Genomic DNA, 22,916 nt, shown 5'->3' on the forward strand with positions numbered 1-22,916 from the left:
AGCTGTGTAGCAAAGAGGAAGAAAAACCAATCCTGGTTGGAGAAGTCAGTTAGTAAGGGTATTCCAGGTAGACAGACAATCAATCAATCAATCAATGTTTTAAGCTGCAATTGATGGGATTATGTGACCAGTTTGACCACATTTGAGGGTGTAAATTGCTGAGTTTAAGTAAGCAAGTAGTAACACAACATACAAGCAAACCAAAAAATAAAGCAATTATTCAGTCCAGGAAAAACAAAACTGCACAACAAGGGCAATTCAAATGCAAAAATATTTACCTTATATTTATATAAATGTTAAATATTCATTTAAACAAAAACTGCAATAACAGTACTGAAAGAATGAGGGGCAAACCAAAGTGTCTGAGGACAGTTTTGGAGGAGCATAATAGCCAGTACAGAATGTCTAAAATGGGGCCCGGCGCGGTGGCTCACGCCTGTAACTCCGGCACTTTGGGAGGCTGAGGCGGGCGGATCATGAGGTCAGGAGATCGAGACTATCCTGGCTAACACGGTGAAACCCCGTCTCTACTAAAAATACTAAAAAATTAGCCGGGTGTTGTGGCGGGTGCCCATAGTCCCAGCTACAGGCTGGGGCAGGAGAATGGCGTGAACCCGGGAGGCAAAGTTTGCAGTGAGCCGAGATCGCGCCACTGCACTCCAGCCTGGATGACAGAGCGAGACTCCGTCTCAAAAAAAAAAAAAAAAGAAAAGAAAATGTCTAAAATGGGAGAAAGGAAATTAAAAATAACAAAAGTATATACGTGTGTTACTCAGAAGTATGAAGTATAGATGTAAAGGGCAGAAAAAACAACTAACAGCTGTCAAAGGTGCCTGCCTGTAGTCCTAAGTACTCAGGAAACAGAGGTAGGAGGATCATTTATGCCCAAAAATTTGATGGCAGCCTGGGCAACACAGCAAGACCCTATTCTAAAAAACAAATAAATAAAAATAAGAGCTGTCAAGTAGCCTTTGAGAAGTAGGAATCAGCAGCAGAATAAGAAACCAACTTGACAGAACATAGAAAAACTAAACAGAAGCCATCTGGAAAAAGAAAAACTAGAGAAAGAATTATATATTTTTTCTTTTTTTCTTTTTTGGAGACAGAGTCTCGCTCTGTCACACAGGCTGGAGTGCAGTGGCGCAATCTCTGCTCACCACAACCTCTGCCTCCAGGGTTCAAGCAACTCTCCTGTCTCAGCCTACCGAGTAGGTGGGACTACAGGCGCTGCCACCACGCCCGGCTAATTTTGTATTTTTAATAGAGACGGATTTTCACCATATTGGTCAGGCTGGTCTCTCGGCCTCCCAAAGTGCTCGGATTACAGACGAAGAATATTTTTAAGAAGGGCAAAAGCACATGTGAGGGAGTAGAAAAATGGCAAAACAAGAGAAGACTAACAAATGAAAGCACAATGGAAGACTAGAAAGATATGATATACAGACACATCATCACACTCCAAAACTCAGACATTCTAGAAAGCATGGGCAGTTCACAGATGGCCAGCCTCTGCCAAACTGGGGGAGAATACTAACCTCTTTATATTCTTCACAGCCACTGCCTCTTCTCCCTCCATTCTTTACCTTCTATCCAAAGCACCCTGTTTTGTCATTTCACTCAAACCTAACTTCACAGAATAGCTTCACATGTTCCAAAGTTACTCACTAGTTAATCCATATTCCGCTGAAATCCCCAGGTTCTAATGTAAATGACTTTAAATTTGGGCGGGGGGGGAAGACTCTGTAAGTGTAAGAGAGGTGGTCATAATAACCAATCCTCAAAATTTTGCTACCACTCCACTTTATTTAATGTAAAAGTTATGTAGTTGAAAGAACATTCTAACTTCTGCCTAGACCAGTGGTTTTTAATCTTTTGGAAGCCAAGGTCCCCACTAAGAATCTCAGAAAGGCTCTAAGGTTGCTTTTTTTTTTTTTTTTTTAAGCTTGTTTAAAAAAAAAAAAAATCAGGCTGAGCAGAGTGGCTCACACCTGTAATCTCAGCACTTGGGGCCAAGGCGGGAGGATCACTTGAGCCCAGGAGTTGGAGACCAGCCTGGGTAACATGGTAAGACCCCATCTCTACATTAAAGAAAAAAGCCGGGCATGGTGGTGCATGCCTGTAGCTGGCATGCCTGTAGTCTCAGCTACCCAGGAGGCTAAGGTGGGAGGACGGATTGAGCCCAGGACGTCAACGCTGCAGTGAGCCAGGATCCCGCCACGTTCCCGTCGGGAACAAGCCGGGAGAAAGAGGAAGCGCCGGCGCCAACAGTCTCCCGCCCACCGCGGTCCCCCCAGGACTCTTCCTGCGCTTGCAAGCGCCAGGCCGCCCACAGGACTGCGCTAGCCGGCCGGCGCCTCAACAGAGCTCGCCAGGGAGCAGCGCCCGTCGGGAACCATGACGCCTAAACCATGGAGGCTGCCGCCGCCCGATCGCCCGGCCGGGTCGGGGCCGCCGCCGCCGCCCGATCGCCCTGCCGGGTCGGGGCCGCCGCCGCCGCCGCCGCCCGATCGCCCTGCCGGGTCGGGGCCGCCGCCGGGCCGGATCCCCGGGCCGGATCGGGGCCGCCACCCAGCCAGGTCGAGAGGCCGCCGCCCGGCCAGGTCGAGGCCGTCGGTCTCTTCCAGATCCACTCACCTCTGGAGGCGACGGGTTGCAGCCCAGCAACGAGGAGGAGACGTACGGCTCCACATCGGCGTTGCTGCGCGTCATCGCGCCACCAACCTGGCTCCCGAGACGCGTGAGAGCACCGCTCAGCCCGGCAGCAGTCGCCACTTCCAAGAGGAAAGCGCCTACAAGCCAGTGACGCAGCGGTGTAGCCGTTGGAGAACCACTGTGACGAACTTGCGTTCTGCCTCAGCACTGTGTATCCTTGGCGACGTGGGCGCTGGAGCTGCACTCGGCAGGGCTCTTGGCAGCCCCCTGTGGTCTGAGGGTGTCTTGACATGATCTTATGTATAGAAAACCTTAATGAAACCTCAAAAAAAAAAAAAAAAGACCTAAACTATCAGTGATAATAAATGAGTTCAAAGAGATTGTACCATACAAGGTCAATTTAAAAAAATGAGTTGTCTACTTATACACTAGCAAGGAACAATTCAAGTAAAATTAAGTAAACAATTCCATTTATAATATTATAAAAAATAATAAAATAATTATGAATAAATTTAACCCAAACGTGTAAGACTTGTAGACTGGAAACTACACAACACTGTTGAAAGAAATTAAAGAGGAGCTGAATCAATGGAAAGACATCCTGTGTTCATTAATTGGATGTAAACATGTCTACACAAAAACTTGTATACAGCCCAGGCATGGTGGCTCACGCCTGTAATCCCAGCACTCTGGGAGCTTTTGATGGGAGGATCACTTGAGTCCAGGAATTTGAGATCAGCCTGGGCAACACAGCGAGACCCCCATCTCTACAAAAAAAGAAAAAACAAAAACAAAAGAAAACCTATACATGAATGTTTACAGCAGTACTATTTTTATTAGTAAAAGGTGGAAACAATCCAAATTTCCATCTACTGAAGATGGATTTTTAAAATGTGGTATTATTGGGCACAGACACACGTGCCTGTAGTCCCAGCTACTGGGGAGGTTGAAGCAGGAGGGTCGCTTGAGCCGGAGAGTTTGAAGCTGCAGTTTGCAGCTGCAGTGATGCTCCTTGATCCATGCAGGAGCTGTGATCAGGCCTGTGAAGAGCCACTAAACTCCAGCCTGGGCGACATAGTGAGATCTCTGTCTCAAAGAAAAATGTGGTATAGCCATACAATAGAATATTACTTTTGCATAAAAAATAATGAAGTACCAATGCATACTACAACATGAATCAGCCTTGAAAACATTCTTCTAAATGAAAGGTGCCAATCACAAAACCTCATATATCATTTCATTTATATGAAATATCCAGAGTAGGCACACTCAAAGACACAGAAAGTAGACTAGTGATTGCCAAGGGCTGGGCGGAGGGGAAATCCGGGAGTGCATGTGACTGCCAATGTGAATGGAGTCTCTCGTTGGGGTGATAGAGATATTTTGGAATTAGATTTTGGGGAAGGCTGTAAAACATTGCAAATTTACTAAAAAAAAAAAAATCATTGAATGAAATTAAATCCTATGGAGATGATAGGTATTTTCATTTTGGCCAGGCAATCTACCTGATTAGGTTCAAGCCACAAGTTCCCACCCCTCCATTCTGCAGTCTGGTTCCAAAGTCAGTTCAGTGTCCAAAGTCTTCACAGGACTATTCAGTTCTGTCTGACTTGTGCACCACCCAGTGGCCAGTTGTGTCTGTGGGTGATGGTCTCTCAGTTCAGCTGTCAATCTTTGGTGCGTTGAACAGGACCAGATCTATGCAGGAGCAGCTCAAGAATGAGCTCTGGGGTTTATAGACAGGTTAATGGGGTTGCTTCACTGATTAACTCTCTCTCAGCAATTACCCTCAGTGATCTTCACTGATGGATAAGTTCAGAGAGTCTTGGCCCAGGATGGGAGGGTGGCTTTGGTTTCAAAAGGTCTATAAACTCCTGATGTTGTTTTCTAAATATGTGTATATATGCATTAGGTTTTGTTTCTCAAGGCAACTTGTTCCAATCCCCTTCTTTTACTGTTGAATAAACCAAAGTCTGGAGTTGCTGCCCTCAGTGTAATTGAATTAGCTCTTTAAATGCCTTACTGACTAAAAGTGAGTGTGAATAGATTTTATAGTTGTTACTCCTGATCAGAAATTAGTGATCAGGACTATCACTAGGCCAGGTGCAGTGGCTCACATCTGTAATCCCAGCACTTTGGGAGGCCAAGGCAGGTGGATCACCTGAGGTCAGGAGTTTGAGACCAGCCTGGCCAATGTGGTGAAACTCCGTCTCTACTAAAACTACAAAAATTAGCTGGGTGCGGTAATTCCAGCTACTCGGGAAGCTGAGGCAGGAGGCGGAGGTTGCAGTGAGTGGAGATCGCGCCATCGCACTCCAGCCTGGGTAACAAGAGCGAAATTCCATCTCAAAAAAACAACAACAACAACAACAAAAGGTGATCTGGAATTGGAAAACAATACAGTATTTTTTAAATGAAGTTTTTAAAGAGAAAATGTTTCAAATTTCATGTTTGCTTCCACTGCACCTGTGATGTATAGATTTATTTGCTAAATACAGCAGACACATGTTTTTAAGTTATCCTCTATGCCTGACACATTTGTGCCCACCTTAGGCTCTTCCAGTTCCCCTTTAGGTCTACAATAGGATAGAAGGAAGAAAAGACTAACACTTACTGAGTTCCAGGTATTAGACTATGTACATGCAAGGGAGATGACTATTTTCCTTAGGCTCAGATGAGAATGCTAAATCTCAGACAGGTTAAACAACTCACTCAGGCCACACACTTGCTACAAGATAGGGCCAGGGTACAAATGCACATCTATTTGGCCCCAGAGGCCAGAAGTGCTCTGCACAATTCTACACTTTCACAATCCAATGAATCTGGCCCCTTCACCTTGGGCATGAATTTATAAAAGATTGGCCATGACTGGAGAATGTGGCAGGCTGTTGTCACAGTTATAGGCAGAGGGTCCATGGCCATGGGACATGATAGAGCTACCTGGCCCTTGAAATGGATTCAGGATCCCATTGGCAGCACCTTCTTCTCAAGTGTGTTTTTGTAATGTCTCCCCAACTTTGACCTCAATGAATTGGAGAGATAGAGATTTCTGGATCTCTATGACTTGTTGCTTAAAAGGAATAGGGTACATGAATATCCCCATTTTTTCAGACTACATTGTTCTCTACCTCTGTAATCCTCAATTCCTAACACTCAATAAATACTAGAGGACTGATGACACTCCATGTGCAGGACACTGCGCTGGGAACACTGAAACAATCAACAACACACTGCACCTGCCATCCAGGAGCTCCAAGGCTGGGGTTAACACTGAGGCCAACTGACCCAAAGCTGTGACCACACTTTCCTGCTGCAGGCCCAGCCCATCCTGGTTATGAAAACCACTCATTTTTGTCCACACACACCAGGGGATAAACACCAGCCCCCACTTCCGAGGCTGCTCACCAAGCTGAACTTGCTGCCTGTCAGCCTAGGATTGGTTTATTAGATTTCTGTGTGTACATTTCCCTCTACCTTCATTTCTTCATCTCTATCATTGAAAACTATCCCTTTTGTATCCCCTTCCTTCTTAGTTGATTTCTTTCTTAAAATTTGGTGGGATAAAGTGATTTTCACTGCAGGATTAAATTATCAGTCCTCAGTGGCATTTGATTATTAGCAATGTACTCCTAAAAATTAAAGAATTACTGTTCTAATGGGAAATTTTCAGGTGTAAAGTCTGTTCACTGATAGATCCCACATCAAACTACAAAGGGGTACACACCTAAGTTAGAACACATATGTGTATACACACACGTCTGCAGTAAATACTGCTTACTAATTATGCTATATTTGAATATGTCTGTATCTTCTATGCTCCTGGGTGTCTAAAACAACCTGCTTCCATGTAGAATCCCATTTATTTTCAAGGCCATTGTCAAAGCTGCTTCTCTCCTCATCACTTTACTCTCATAGTGATCAGTCTGCAATATCCACTCTGGGACACCTCGTTTTTCTTAGCATCTCCTATCTGCTACCCTGCCTCTCCACACCTCTCTCTGACATCCTGCCTCAATCTCTTGCTTCCATTGTTGCTTCCTAAGCCAGGCTGTATTCTCTACTACCCATATCAGAAAGATGGCCAATGCCATTTGCTTCTGTTATCTCCAAGTGATGATCATAGATGCCGGGCTGTTCCTCTCAACGTGCTCTCTCAGGCCTGTCCAGAATACCTTATTCCTTTAAATTGTGCCTTCATTCAATCAGGAGTTGGAAGTTTGTGGTGGGGGGGGGGGCGGTGTTTGTTGTTCTTTTTCCTTTACCCCATTTGTGAGTATTCATTCTTCCTTAGCTTGTTATGAAAAATCCCAGTTGTGACCCATTTCTGTAATTATCACTCTTAAAAGGTCATCTAAAAATGTATTGGTTTTTATCAAAAGATTTATTTAATTTTTTTCTGATGCCTGGGAGTTCCTATGTATAAAAACTAAAAAAAAAATGACCTGATTTGGTGCAAAACCACAGAAGTGCTACCAAGGTTTCACAGTGGTAGCTCACTCTGCTCTCAACAGCATGGTTGATAATGATCAGGACTCACTCTAGAAGTGCTTCTAAAAGAAATCTGCTACATATGAAATCTACACACCATCACCTTCAGCTGGCCCTGAGCTATTTCTTACAGGTCAGTCTCAAGTCTCTATAAAACTACCTACATATGTAGGTAGGTACATCTAAAAAGAAACGTGTTCGATAAGTGTGGGTGATGCTTTCAGTTGGCTGTGCTCATTTCATGGAAGTTATGCAACCCAATTTCGAGTATCCTGGCACAATCTAGGGCCACCTCATGAGTAAAATGCAAAGCCCTTCCGTGTTGCCCTCTCTCACTGCCACCAGCTGTGGGTTGCGGTTGGCTGCCAGACACACACTTCCTCCACTAGCACTGCCACCTGGCTCCCAGTGAGCCCCTGCAGACTGGACTAGTGTGTGTCTGCATCAACCCCATCCCTGCTCCCCACCAAGGATGCCACCCAGGAAGCTGACACTGCCCCATTCACAACACATTAATATTATCGTGAAGTCCGAGCTGCTGATTTCATTTGACTGGGGGCATGTAGACAACATGAGCAGCTGAATTTTAAAACTGACTTTCATGCAATCGTCACTTGTCATTGGTAAGGATCCCCTAAAAGGAAATCCTATCAAAGTAATCTCCTTTCATTAAGATCACTAAGAAAATAAGCAGAGAGAGATAAACTTATTTTGTTCCATAACAAAGAATGTATTTCATGTCATAGGAAGAGTAGGAAAGAAAAAGATGTGCTGATTATCTGACCTTTCAGATTACTGCATATTTGAGTTGCTGAACAAAGGACAAGAGGGCTGTGAAATACATTTTGAAAAGAAAGGGTTACTCACTCCATTTGGAAAAAGTAAGATCCTGTGTCATTCAACTCAACTGGCCAAAACTCCAAAACACAGTCATGCAAAGCAATTCTCGAGGAACTCCTTGGGTTCAGCTCCACATGTTCCTGTGATCCACTGCTTTTGTACCAGCTTTTGGTGGTTGTTTCAATCTCATGTGCAAGTGAACACGAGCAATGTTTCAGATAGAAAGGTTCCCCTTCAACCACAGTAATGTGGGGACGTGAAGTACAAGATTCTTCAAAAGATTAGTAAAGTAAAATAAATAAAAACAAAAACCAAAATGACAAAGGTAGCTTTTTTTGGTCTCCTAATGCGTTAGGTGAAGAAGCAAGGTTAGCAAGAAAGTCCTGAGAAATCTCGGTGTCAATTTCCTGTGGGTTCTTTATTTTTGCATCAATCTTTCCAACACTAGAAAGGATAAGGCACTTTCAGAACATAGATGAAAACACAACTTCTGACAGTTTCTCCCGAACAGAAAGGTATCAGAACTTAACCAACCGTAGCTAGAAGACTGATAATTATGTCACCTCTTAGAAGAAAATATTACACATTACAACTTCTTCATAGGGAAAGCCACAGAAGTCACAGTGCTGCCATACCTACCTCAAAATATACCCTGCTGAGGAGTCTCAGTAGAAAAGAAAACAAGAAACCTAGCAACCTTGGCGTTCTTCCTCTGCACCATCAGAAATCTCACTTACCTTGCATTCACCCTGCCTATCTAACATTCCCTGGCAAGTGTGGGGATGGTTAAAGGTGTGCCTATGTAACTTACAGTGTGTGTACATTTATTATTACTGTAGGTCACCATGTGGATAATCAAGAATTCACTAATATAATATCAATCCAAATTTGCATATCTGTCACTTTCCCTCTTTCTCAATTGACCCAGATTCTCTGGCTTTGGAAATATATCTGAACCATCGTCTACACAGGATAGGTGCTCCTTCCCCTCTTTCTGCACTTGTGGTACTTCAAGTTCAGCATTAATGGGTCTTTCTCATAATCTACCCTCCAGTGACTCTCGGGTGCACTTTTACCGCATTTTGAGGATGAGAGTATTTAAATTGAACGAAACATTTCCCTTAGGACATGGACAGAATGCCCTCTCTATAGTCAGGGTTTGTTTCTCAAAGCAGCAGTCTGGTTTTAACTCAAAATTGTTAACCACAACATAAAGAGGAAGTGATGTGATAGAAGTATTCTGATATGGTTTGGCTGGGTCCCCATCCAAACCTCATCTTGAATTTAATCATGGGGGCAGTCACCCTCATGCTGTTCTCATGATAGTGAGTGAGTTCTCATGAGATCTGATGGTTTTGTAAGGGGCTTTTCTCCCTTTTGTAAGTTTCCTGAGGCCTCCCCAGCCCTGCAGAACTGAGTCCATTAAATCTTTCTCCTTTATAAATTACCTGGTCTCAGGTATGCCTTTATTAGCAGTGTAAGAATGGACTAATACAGTAAATTGGTACCAGAAGTGGGTGCTACTGTAAAGATACACAAAATGTGGAAGTGACTTTGGAACTGCATACAGGCAGAGGTTGGAACAGTTTGGAGGGCAGTTTGGAACAGTTGGAACAGTTTGAAGAAGATAAAAAAATATGGAAAAGTTTGGAACTTCCTAAAGACTTGTTAAATGGCTTTGACCAAAATGCTGATAATGTTATGGACAATAAAGTCCAGGCTGAGGTGGTCTCAGATGGAGATGAGGAACTTTTGGGGAGCTGGAGCAAAAGCGACTCTTGTTATGTTTTAGCGAAGAGATTAGTTGCATTTTGCCCTTGTCCTAGAGATCTATGGAACTTTGAACTTGAGAGATGATTATCTGGAAGAAGAAATTTCTAAAGAGCAAATCATTCAAGAGGTGACAGAGCATAAGAATTTGGAAAATTCACAGCTTGAGAATGTGGTAGGAGAGAAAAATCCATGTTCGCTGGAATGGGGGGCATGGAATTAAAGCTGGTTGCAGAAATTTGCATAAGAAATGAGGACCCAAATGTTAATTGCCAAGACAATGGGAAAAATGCCTCTAGGGTATGTCAGAGATCTTCACGGCAGACCCTCCCATCACAGGCCCAGAGGCCTAAGAGAAAAAAATGATTTCCTGGGATGGGCCCAGGGTCCCCTTCTGTGTGCAGCCTAGGGACGTGGTGCCCTGCATCCTACCCCTCCAGCCATTGCTAAAACAGGCCAAGATACCACGTCAGGCTGTGGCTTCAGAGGGTGCAAGCCCCAAACCTTGGCAGCTTCCACATGGTGTTGAGGCTGCAGGTGCACAAAAGTCAAGAATTGAGTTTTGGGAACCTACGCCTAGGTTTCAGAGGATGTATGGAAACGCTGGATGTCCAGGCAAAAGTTTGCTGCAGGGGTGGAACCCTCATGTAGAATCTTTGCTAGGGTAGTGTGGAAGGGAAATGTGGTGTTGGGGCTCCCATACAGAGTCCCCATTGGAGTACAGCTAGTGGAGTTAAGAGAAGACAGCCACCATCCTCCAGGCCCCAGGATGATAGATTCACTGACAGCTTGCACCACGCACTTGAAAAAGCCCAGAAACTCAACACCAGCCCATGATAGAAACCAGGAAGGAAGATGTACCCTGCAAAGCCACAGGAGCGTAGCTGCCCAAGGCCATGGGATCCTACCTCTTGCAGCAGCGTGACCTGGATATGAGACATGGAGTTGAAGGAGACTATTTTGGAACTTTAAGGTTTAATGACTGCCCTATTAAATTTAGAACTTGCATGGGGCCAGTAGCCCCTTTGTTTTAGTCAATTTCTCCCATTTGGAAGGGGTGTATTTACTCAATGCCTGTACTCCCATTGTATCTAGGAAGTAACTAAATTGCTCTTGAATTTACTGACTCATAGGAAGGGACCTGCCTTGTCTCAGATGAGACTTTGGACTTGGATTTTAGAGTTAATGCTAGAATGAGTGAAGACTTTGGGGGACTGTTAGAAGGGCATGATTGTGTTTTGAAATGTGAGAGCATGAGATTTGGGAGAGGCCAGGGGTGGAATGATATGATTTGGCTCTACCCCAACCCAAATCATCTTGAATTGTAGTTCCCATAAGCCCCATGTGTCATAGGAGGGACCTGGTGGAAGGTAATTTAATCATGGGGGTGATTACCCTCATGCTGTGCTCCTGATAGTGAGTGAGTTCTCATAAGATCTGATGTTTTTATAAGGGGCTTTTCCCCATTTTGCTCAGCCTTCTCCTTGATGCCACCATGTGAAGAAGGATATGTTTTCTTCCCCTTCCACTATGATTGTAAGTTTTCTGAGGCCTCCCCAGCCATACAGAACTGTGAATCAATAAAGTCTCTTTCCTTTATAAATTACCCAGTCTCAAGTATGCCTTTATTAGCAGCATGAGAATGGACTAATACACATTCTTTGAAAACATGGATGTTGAATATACCACAAAACACAAGAGTTAAGGAGCACCAACTTCATGTTTTCTGGTTGCAATACAATCTCTATTTTATACTAACACTTCAACATAGAAGGTGTGATACATGTGTATATGTGGGTGTCAGCTTCAATTGACATGCAAAACCCTGGTGAGTCATTAACAGTTCATTTATTTTCCTGTTTTAGAGTTAATATAATAAAGTGCATAGGCCATACAATATGTGCTCCTTTATGTCTGTGTTATTTCGACATGATTGTTATAAATGCATTCATGCTGTAGCAGTGATGTGTTCTTTTCTCATTGTAATGTAGTATCTAATCGTGTTACCATTTCACAATTTATCCATTTTATAAAAGGATGCATGTTGGGGATTTGGTTTATTAAACAAATGTCTATTGGATATTGGCTTATTTCTAGGTTTTCAGGTTTATGCTTGTCTTAAAAAGCTTCTATAAACACATATGACTGTGTTTGGATGGACATGTGCTCTCTGGAAGTATTATCATTTGAAGAAACTTAATGTGAATTACACACTCTCCAGAGGTAGGAGGTTGATAATTGAAAGTCCACACCACCCCCCTCCTCAGGCAGCTAGAAGCTTTGGATATCTAATCATGGTTTACCATTAGAGGCTTTGTTGATTACCATAATGCTTGTTGGAAATGGTTCTTGATGGGATAAATAAGTGGAATTCAAGGTTTGTGGAGTTCCAAGTGCCAAAATAGGCACTCCTATTGTTCCATAAACACAGTATAAGAACCCAGCAGTGCCAACAACCAATGCCCTTTGGAATAAAGTCTGTGTTTGAAACTGTCTTGAGTTTGGACAATCATAGCATTTTGTCACTTAAACTCAACTAGGTTCAGTGAATCCTACATGTAAAACATTGTCATGTCTCCCTAGAGTGAAACATTCATGAAAAGTGCTCTCCAGGGCAGGCAGCTGGGAGCTTGGCAACTTTGCACAACTGGCTGCATGGCTGTTTCTGTGCCTGAAACATGCTCTCATTATAATGAGGAGTAAGGCTATTAGTGTATGTCCACAGGACATGGAACTCATGACACATTTTCCTGTACCTTGCTTTTCCACTCACTTGTTTCTGACAGATCATTACATATAAAAAAATGAAGATCTACCTCATTCTTTTATCATCTGGGTAGGGTTCTATTGCAGGGATCTCAATAATAAATGGATTCACGTAAGTAAATATACCCTGAGATTGGACCTGTGTTATTTGAAAGTACCAAAAGCTTAATTCAGCTATCTCTTCAGCAGTAATTATCAAAGTAGGGAAATGAGCCCATGTGTTTCCCTCTCCTAGATAATAGATCAAGGCAAATTAATATTTGTGCTCCCACTTTCTCCCCCAAAGCCTAAGGAATGCCTTGCTGTTCAATCATGGAATGCTAAAGAATGAAGTCTCAGAATCCTTCTCAATTAAAAAAAAAAAAAACAACTCTAGGCAATCACTGCTAATAAGTTAAAATTGGTATTTGACATCTACTATGAAGCCTACTTGAGCTCCTTGGTCTAGCCAGTCTCTTTGTTGTATATTCCGTCTCACTCTAATTTTTTTAAGCTGTCTAATATATTTGTCATTTACTTTTCCCATTATTACCTAAATAATGAGATGAATCTTTGCCTCCCTCTCAGGAAGGAGAAAGTGTGTTTCAAACTTCCTAAAACCCAATAATAAAGATGGCTGCCACCTCCTCAGTTTCAAATAACATGAAATAAATTTTCACCTCAGACAAATGTAATTTATTTCAAGATGCAAGTTTTTCACTCTGCTCTCACTACATGAACTCAGACTGCAGAATCTTTTCTTTTCTGAATAAATTCAGCATCTTCAGTAGCCACCACATAAAAAAAAAAAAACTTTGACATTCTTCCTCAATTACTCATAAAATATGTTTGAGAATATGTATAAGGTCACTTACCTGCAGTGCTTACAGATATAAGCACCCAAAGGGTCAAGAGTAATTCTCTACAATTCATGGTTTGGATTCTGCTTCAAATGCCTTCTCTGGAAAACAGAATAAAACAGATTCAGCCAAAGCTTTCAAACAAAAGCGTGCCTATCTTATGAAGGTTTAAAAATCTTCTGGCACACAGATTTTTAAAAAAACAACCTAGAAGATTTTTATAATCCTTAATATAGTAACCAATTCTCAGAACTTTCAGCCATATAAAATTAATAAAATGTCAAGGCAATGAAGTTTTTCTTCTGGAAGAAATCCCCAATAATTTATTTCTCTGATACAACAGAGTCTGAAGAATTTCAGGCCTGGTCTACTAAATCCTGCTTCCAAGGCCAAAGTTCAGAACAATAGTACTGCTACAAATATTACCATTCTATGAATAAACAATCTGTGACATGCTGAGCTATGTATGGCAGTTCTGCCCATGTAACAGAGTGTGTGTGTGTTTTCACATCAAAACGTTCCTGAATTGTAATGAGATCTTCATTTAGGGTTGAATTTTTAAAAATCCATCTTCCTCCTTCAGAATGTAGGTTTCATAATTCTAGGCACTAAGTCTATTTTGCTCTTCACTGTATCACTAAAATCCAGCACGATGCCTAGCACATGGCCAGCACTCACTAACATGTGTCACTGAGGCATAGGTGTGTATGCATGTGTTTGCGTGTGTCTGTGGCTGCCCATATGAGTTTACTTTAGGGAAATGGAGAGATGAAGTGACAGTCTCCTACAGTCCAGATCCCTCCTTTACATTGACTGTGACCCAGTGGAACTAAGATCTGCATTGAACTTTGATCCTACTACAACCTAGCATTCGGACTTCTGATTACAACTTTAAGAGCCCAGTGGAGGAAGGATCCCCCACAGTGGAGACCATTCAGAGTCTAAATACTGCATAAACAACACCATATCCCTTGTTTACCATCCTGAGTGCAGGGAGCACAGCCTGATGGCAGAGTCTGGTTTCGGAAACACACAAACCTGGGCTGCCACTCCAGTTTGAGTCCTGACAAGCTGTGCAAAACTTGAGCAAGTCTTAGAGCCTGTTTGGTCATTACCAAAATGGAGATGATAAGAAGGCCTGCTTCTGGAATTATTGAGTGATTAAACCATCTAAGGCTTATGGAGACTTCCTGAGTGCATGGCAGCTTCTCAGCTCAGAATAATGCCCCTCTCACCAACAACTACTCATCTTCCATCCTAAAAACAGGGTTGTCAATGCCTGAATCCAGGATAAAGCTTAATGGCTAAGCTGCCAAACCATTCACATACATCCTTATGGAAAAATCACCAAATATTTGGTGAAATTTCCAAGAGATAATAATCAATAAAGTAAAGGCCAAAGAAACAAGTATGAATGGAAAGTACCAACTGTGCATAATCAAATTAGACCGGTTCTATGGTTTGAAACCTCCCCCGCTACCTCCACACACATTTTATTATTAACTCTGCCTATTCTTTTATCTTGGATAGAATAAAAAATGTTATTTCCTTTATGTCACTCTGATTAAGACTGATGTAACCTTATAAAAAGCACCACTTTTAAAAAAAATTCAATATCTACCAACAGACAAAGTTATCAGGAGATGGTTCAGCAAACTGACAAGTTAACTCTGAGTCTCAATATGAAACATATTAAGATCTCAGTACACAAAAATTAGCTGGTATTTGCACACCATTCTGCAAATGTGGATGTGTGTATGTAAAATTTTTAATGTACTTAAGTTTTATGTGTGAATTTAAGAGATTAAGGTTATATTAAATAATGAATTCGTTTCCAGAAAAAGAGCTATTCTGATAAATGTAACAGATACTCTAGCAAGTATTAATAAAATAGACATAGAAGAATATAAATATTAAATGTCTCACATGTAAGAATTTTAAGGGTTTTTAATTGTTATGTTTAACATCAATATTTTTGCTTTTCTATAACTCTTAAGTTTCTTTCTTTTTAAAGTTTTTCTGATTTCTAAAGCAATTTACACTCAATGTAGGAGATTAACAAAACAAAAACTGAACGAAGAAAATAATCTCAACATGTATAATATTTTAGCATGTTTTCTTGTACTTTTTATAAATGTTGTCACATAATTAAGATGTTTGGCCGGGCACAGTGGCTCATGCCTGTAATCCCAGCACTTTGGGAGGCTGAGATGGGCGGATCATGAGGTCAGGAGACTGACACCATCCTGACTAACACGGTGAAACCCCGTCTCTACTAAAAATACAAAAAATTAGCCAGGCATGTTGGCAGGCACCTGTAGTCCCAGCTACTAGGGAGGATGAGGCAGGAGAGTGGTGTGAATCCGGGAGGCGGAGCTTGCAGTGAGCCGAGATCTCATCACTGCACTCCAGCCTGGGCGACAGAGCAAGACTCCTTCTCAAAAAAAAAAAAAAAGGTGTTTAAATGATTGCATATCCTGCATTTCCACCTAATATTACATAATGAGCATTTTTCCTGTGTCACAAAACTCTTTGTTAAAACCATTCTAATTGCCACCTAATATTACTTCATGTGGATATATTATCATTTACCAGATGTATTATGAGATAATCACATGACCATCTTCACAGGTAAGGCAGAATGGCTCAGCTTTTTTGCAGCATGGGCTCAGGTGGCAGCCTGGGTGGATTTGAATCTCCATTCTACCCTCTACCAGCTAACCGACTGTGGGCAACTGACTTGCCTGTTCTGTGCCTCAATTTTCTTATCTATAGAAGGGGATAATAATAATACCATCTCCTGGAGCTGATGTGAAAGTTAAATGAGTTACTATTCCAAGTGTCTGGTGAATGGTAATACCACTTAAATGTTAGCTATTATTATTTGTCTACATTTCTTATTATTTCCTGGATGTTACTCGATGGCAGTACAGTGATTGAGTTGAAGACTACATTGAAACCTGACAGATGCATGCTGACAAACTGCATTCCAGAAATGTTGCAATATTCATATTCTCTCACTCAATAGCACAAGACAGCATCTATCGACCACACCCAGAAGCACACTGAGCAGCTTTACTTTTAAAATGTAATTAGACAGCCAAAATGGAAAAATGGTATCTCATTGTTTTCTGAATTTGCATTTCTTTGGGTATAAATGAGGCAAATATTAATCACTTATTATCAGCCATTTTATTTTCATGTTTATGAACCATCTCTTTATGTCTTTTGTCCAGTTCTCAGATGTTTGTCTAACTTGTTTACTTTCTCTCTTTTGTTATGCTAATATATGACAAATTTTATATGGATATAGTCAAACCGATCATTCTTTTGCTTTGAGATATTTTCATTGCTTTTAAGTATAGAATATACTTTCCTGTTGGTGGTCAAATAGATGCTTACGTAGTTTCTTCATTTTTATGGCTCAGTATTGTTTTGTTTTGTTTTTATATTTCACTTTTTTCATCCACCAACAATTAATTTTCTTGACTGACATGAAGACAGGGAGTAACTAAACTTACTTTCCTCAAATACCTACTAATTACTTCTCTATTGTTAATTAAATAATCCTGTATTTCCCCTACGGTTTGCTGACACTAGCTTATAATGTACAGGTCCTCCCTGAGCACTCTACTGCAAGTCTAGCACAGCATGCTTTTCCAAATGCAAACACGCACATGCACACACACACACACACATGCTCACACACATCAATGTTCCTCTACCCTCCCGTGTTTAGTTTTTCTATTCATAGCACTTATCACTGTCATATTTTCACTTTATGTCTGCTTGTTTCTTTGTTATTTGCTGAATTATTGAATGAATTACATCCATAAAATATACATAATTTTGAATCCAGGTGATCATCTGATCCATTGGCACATCTGCATAATCTACTTTTGAAATGCTTTTTAAAGCATGATATCTTGGAAAGTATGTTTTAGCAACTAATGTGAAGTCTAGGCCACCAGCTCTCACCCAAGTTTGGAAAAAAATAATGATGCCCGGGCTCCACCCAGTGGTCTGGAGGACAGACTGGGCATCTTGAGTCCTCAGAACTCCGCAGGTTACTCTAACGTACAGTCAGGTAGGGAGCCGCCGACGTAGGGCACTTATTTGTATTCTTAGGAAAGTACATTTAATACATCTTAAATGCATATATTTTATGTGTCTAAGACATATTAAATATTTGTGCATGTACATATGTACGTACGTGTGTGTACACACACATAACGAATAGTCACAAACTTACCTAATCACCCAAAGGCATGAAGTTTTCTCTAAATGAAAAAAAAAAGTTTCCTTCAAAAATTGGGTGACCTAGGCTTAAGGTCAGTTCCAAGCTGACCACTCTGTCTCCCAAGGCAGCACAGTAAAAAGCCCTTCCAGAGGGTCCAAACAGTCACCTGAACCCCTGGCTCTGCCCAGTTGCCCTTGTTTATGGGTCCCACCCTGAGAAACTGACCTTTCTCTAAAAGTAATTCACAGAAACACATAATGTACAGGGAAAGAGCCATTTCAAAGCTCTTTCTAATGAGGAACCTGAGATTTGAGGAAGTGAAATGGCCAGCCTCAGATTACAGCTATTCACAAGGACACACATGAATCAATGTAGATGCCTCAATATAAATCACTCATTAGCAACACATACAATCGAGCAACTCCTGAGACAAAATGCCTGGATGAAAATCATAACACCAGTTTTTTTTTAATATAATTTTTCTTCTACAGTGTTCCATGCATAGTCGTTTTACTCAGCCTGTGAGATGATAAAACAACCAAATGCAAAGAGGAGAAAATGATCTTGGGGCATAACATACACACACGCTTAAACTCTAACAAACAAAATAATTTGTGTGGAATCTGGCTTCTCATCTGTAAGGCCAAGAAAATCAATGCCACCTCATAGTCCTTGTCACACAAGTGTCTGTTGTTAGCCTTATGCTTCCCCCCAAATCTGCCTATGCCTGTGCTACCTGGGCCACCCTCCCCACTTCTCCCAGATGCCAGGTCCCTAGAGTCCTTTCAACTTGGCTCAGTATTTGCCTTCTCAAGGAAGCTCTCCAACTGCAACAGCCCCAAATGGCACATGCCTATGTCCAAGCCCGTCTCCATCACTCTGCAGGTGTTTCCATCACTCCTGGACTAGCTGCCACTCTCTGGTGAGGTCCCTGAAGGCAGGGACCCTGCCTTTTCTTTTTTTTCTTTTTTCTTTTTCTTTTTTTTTTTTTTTTTTTTTTTTTGAGATAGAGTCTCGCTCTGTCGCCCAGGCTGGAGTGCAGTGGCACAATCTCCGCTCACTGCAACCTCTGCCTCCCAGGTTCAAGGGATTCTCCTGCCTCAGCCTCCTGAGTAGCTGGGATTACAGATGCATGCCACCATGCCTGGCTAATTTTCTGTATTTTTAGTAGAGACGGGGTTTCACCATGTTAGCCAGGATGGTCTCGATCTCCTGACCTCATGATCCGCCCACCTCAGCCTCCCAAGTGCTGGGATTTAGACCCTGCCTTTTCAATCCGCATTCCTAGGCCTTAGCCTTAGTTCTCAGCCTTTGGATGTATATTTGTGCAGGGAGAGGGAAAACACCGTCCCCAGAACCTGCACAAACCCAATTCCCCAAATTTACCCCTCCTAGCCCATCCAAGGCCCTGAGGTTGAGAGGTGTGCTCCCAATAGCAGCACTGTGTATGACACAAAATCAGTATTTGCAAAGGGTCCTGAGAATGAAGCAAGGGCAATCAGTGAAATGAATACAATAATCTTGGATCTCTGTATCTGGCTGCAATTGACACCTCATTAATTTGTCTGATAACTGCGATGCAACGTGCTGGGCATTTTAACTTCCCAAGGCTGGGCAGAAAAAAGATAAAGGCTCTGGAATCAGAAAAACTGTAGGTGTGGGTCTGGGATCTACTACTTAGTAGCTGGACACTCTTGGGTAAATGACGGAATTCCTCCTCCCTTTTATTAAAGCATAATAATAGTTCCTACTTCATGTGGCCCTTAGGAGGATTAAGTGAAAATAAGATATCTAAAAATTTTCTACAGTGTCAGGCACACAGTAAGCACTTAAAAAATGACAACTATTGTTATCATTTATTTCAGTCGTTCTCACCTCTCCAGAAAATAATTGGGGATGTCTTAATTTCTAAAACTATACTTTCAGAGAAAGACAGGACGCTGTCTCATCAATTATTCACACGTATTCACACACACACTCTCTCTCTCTCTCTCTCTTAATTGATCTTGATTTGAGAATCCCTCCCCGGATGGTGGTCTTCCCTTCCTCTGGGGGGTGGGGAGGGGATGCGGGTGGCAGCGGAGCCCACCCTTACCTTCAGAGAGGCGTCCCCGAGGCTGGGGCGGGGGCGGCAGCTCCTCCTTCACGCCAGGTCGCGACTGCGGAGGCCAAGTTCAGAAAGTAGGTGAGAAGCAGCGATCTCCGCCTCCTGACTACCGTGGAAAGTGAAAGAGAGGTGTGATTAAAGAGATAAGGCACCCAGAGAGGGCTACAAAAAAAAAAAAAAAAAAAGAAAAAAAGAAGAAGAAGGAAAAAAAGTAGGAACAGAAAGAAGAATGTCAGGCGTCTGGCAGCTCCTGGCTGCTAACCCCGGCCAGTGGAGGCTGCAGGTGGGCACTGCCCGCGGTCGGGCAAAGCTCCGGGTCCGGGAGTGTAGCGTTCTGGGGCGCTCTCAGTCTGGGGCGCTCCCTGGCGTAGAATCCTCCCTGACTCGGGGGTCCCGGTCTGGGGACCCTCCGGTCCGGGTGCTCCTCGCAGCCGTGCTCCAGGACCGGCTCCTCCACCCAGACGCCCCGCGTGGAGTTACCGGAGCTACTGGATCGCGGGGTCCAAAGGTTGCTGCTGGAAAACCCAGCGCCTTGCCCTTTTCCCGCGGACGGCGTGGGCCCCAGGCGTCTGGCGCTTCCTCCCCAGCCGCGCGGCGCGGGTCCCGGGAAAACCCGGGCCGTAGCCGGGTGACCTGCGGGGCCGGAAGGGGGCGCGCCCGGGCCTCTCGCAAGCACCATGCAGGCCGCGGTTCACAGCAGAGGATGCCAGGAGGGAGGACCGCTGGCCGCAGCGGCCGCCAGGCTCTTCAGAGGAAGAGAAGGGGAGGGCTGAGGGTGGAAGAGGGGTCCCCGGGGGATGCCGAAGGTGAGAGGGGCTCCGCGTCTCAGGTACACAAATGCGCCCCAGGCTTTTTGCTTTCCCAGAAGGATGGGAGTTCACTATAGGGAAGTAATAGAGAGGGGTGCAATTGTTGAAGTTTTAATTTTTTTTAAGGAGGCCAAAGGGGAATGTGTGTTTCTAGATTTTTATTTTGTGGCAGAACTGTTATTTAACAAAAGGAAAAGGGAAACCCATAGCCGACAGGCAAAATGTTTAATGAGACAATGATTTTAATTCTTTTTACCCAATCAAGATAATTCACCACATAATAAATAAAAATATGTAATTATTTCAATAAATGCAAATAAAAGCATCTGACAAAATTCAACACCCTTTCTGAATTAATAACGATCAGAAAACCGAGAGTAGAAATGACCTTTCTTAATCTGATAAAGAACATCTATAAGAAACTTACAGGTGACCTCATAATAGTGAAACATTTTACTTTTTCCTAAGATTAGTAATGAGATAAGGATTTTGGCTCCCACCTGGGACAACTGCTTTGCAACAAGTGAAGAAATAAAAATAAAATTAGAAAGCATAAAGATTGAGAAGAAAGAATTAAAACTACTGGTTTTAACAGAGAGCATAATTATATGTAGACCAACTTTTGAAATCTACAAAAAAAAAAAAAACTACTGGAAATATTAAGTTTATCAAGATCATGGAATATAAAAATCAATAGCAATTCTATATATTAGAGATCGAAACTTGAAAAGTGAAGTTTGTTAAAAGTGCCATTTACCATAGCATTTAAAAATCAAAATACCAAAGTATAAATCCATTAGATAATATATGAGATATCTCCTGCGAAAACTACAAAATATTGCTAACAGAGATGAAACATCTAAGTAATAAAGGGATATACCACGTTTACGGATTGGAAGACTTAAGACATCTATTCTCCACACTGTATATTTTTAGACTCTATATATTACAGAATCTATATATTTAATACAATTCAATCCAAATCCCAGGAAAATTTTTCAAAGAAATTAAGAAGCTGTTTCTAAAATTCATATGAAAATGCAAATAATCTAGGATTGTCCGGACAGAGACGAAGTTTTGCTCTTGTTGCCCAGGCTGGAGTGAGTGCAATGACGCGATCTCGGCTCACTGCAACCTCCGCCTCCCGGGTTCAAGCGATTCTCCTGCCTCAGCCTCCCGAGTAGCTGGGATTAGAGGCATGCACTATCACGCCAGGCTACTTTTGTATTTTTAGTAGAGACGGGGTTTCTCCGTGTTGGTCAGGCTGGTTTTGAACTCTCGACCTCAGGTGATCCGCCCATTTCGGCCTCCCTAAGTGTTGAAATTACAGGGGTGAGCCACCTGCCCGGCCTGTCTGGGCAATCTTGACAAAGATGAACAAAGTTGAGAGACTTATACTGACTTGAGGATTTATAATAAGGCAATAGTAATTATGGCAATGTGATATTCACAGAAACATACAAACATACAAAATAGAAAGTAGACTAATAGATCCACACATATCTAGTCAATTGATTTTTTTAACAAAGCACCATGTCAATTCAGTGGGGAAAAAACAGTCTTTCACAAACATTGCTGGAACAGCTGGGTACCTCTACAGAAGAAGCAGCAGCAGAAAAAAGTACTTTGTCCTTGCCTTGTTCTATATACAAGTATCAATTCACAATAGACCATGGACCTAAACATAAAAGCTAGAACCGTAAATATTTCATAAAAATACAGAGAAGACCCTTGAACAGGCAGAAAATAAATAAATAAATCATGCCCTTGGACAGGCACACACACAAAAAAATTCTTAGCTAGGACACAAAAAACAATAGCCATTTGGGACACATTGATTAATTGGACATCACCAAAATTAAAAATGTCTACTAAACAAAGACATCACTTAAAAATGAATAGATAACCCTGGAAACATTCTCACTTTACATCTATCTGGCAAAGAACTTGCATCCACAATACATAAATAATTCCTACACATCAACAATATACAAAGAAATACAATTTAAATAAGGCAAAATATTTTGCCTTCACTAAAAAATATATACGAATGGCCAATGAAAACATGAAAAGGGCTCATCATCATTAGTCGGGGAACTTCAGGTTAAGACCATGGTGATCTTCATCTAACACCTGTGAAAATTATTAAAATATAAAGAAACTTGACAACACCAATTATTGGTGAGGCAATGAAGCAGCGGAGCTCTCATACACAACTGGTGGGAATGGAAAGTAGTACAATTAGTTTGCGAAACAATGTATAAGTTTCTCTGAAAGTTAAATATGCACCTACCCTATGACCACTCTTAAGTGTCAAAATAAAATTGTAAGTCCACAAGTATGTTCATAGGAGACACTGTCTCAAATACATATATATAAAATACTATATATAAAATATTCTATAT

The 22,916-nt window shown here is 42.0% G+C and overlaps 2 protein-coding genes across 12 annotated transcripts in view; both read right to left on the reverse strand.

The window, feature by feature from the left end:
* LOC112208197 (ranBP2-like and GRIP domain-containing protein 4) overlaps positions 1-19,742 on the reverse strand; it is a 79,938-nt gene extending 60,196 nt beyond the window's left edge. For 3 of the 6 annotated variants that reach the window (XM_063788938.1, XM_063788940.1, XM_063788939.1), the window contains exons 1-2: positions 8,008-8,251; positions 2,635-2,974 (exon numbers count right to left, since the gene is read on the reverse strand). In XM_063788938.1, coding sequence (XP_063645008.1) covers positions 2,635-2,709 — 75 coding nt within the window. In that variant the 5' untranslated portion in view covers positions 2,710-2,974; positions 8,008-8,251. Of the gene's footprint in view, positions 1-2,634; positions 2,975-8,007; positions 8,252-13,370; positions 13,457-19,690 lie in introns of those variants that run through there. The other 3 variants (XM_054678115.2, XM_063788941.1, XM_063788942.1) reach the window with 3 other exon arrangements.
* Positions 1-20,324, reverse strand: part of IL18R1 (interleukin 18 receptor 1) — a 247,672-nt gene extending 227,348 nt beyond the window's left edge. For 2 of the 6 annotated variants that reach the window (XM_063788951.1, XM_063788946.1), the window contains exons 1-3: positions 19,691-19,745; positions 13,371-13,456; positions 8,008-8,251 (exon numbers count right to left, since the gene is read on the reverse strand). In XM_063788951.1, coding sequence (XP_063645021.1) covers positions 8,008-8,251; positions 13,371-13,428 — 302 coding nt within the window. In that variant the 5' untranslated portion in view covers positions 13,429-13,456; positions 19,691-19,745. Of the gene's footprint in view, positions 1-8,007; positions 8,252-13,370; positions 13,457-19,690 lie in introns of all 6 variants that reach the window. The other 4 variants (XM_063788947.1, XM_063788952.1, XM_063788950.1 and 1 more) reach the window with 4 other exon arrangements.
* Between the last annotated feature and the right edge of the window lie 2,592 nt (positions 20,325-22,916).

Source organism: Pan troglodytes, chromosome 12 (genome assembly GCF_028858775.2).
Source record: "Pan troglodytes isolate AG18354 chromosome 12, NHGRI_mPanTro3-v2.0_pri, whole genome shotgun sequence".
Lineage (NCBI taxonomy): Eukaryota > Metazoa > Chordata > Mammalia > Primates > Hominidae > Pan > Pan troglodytes.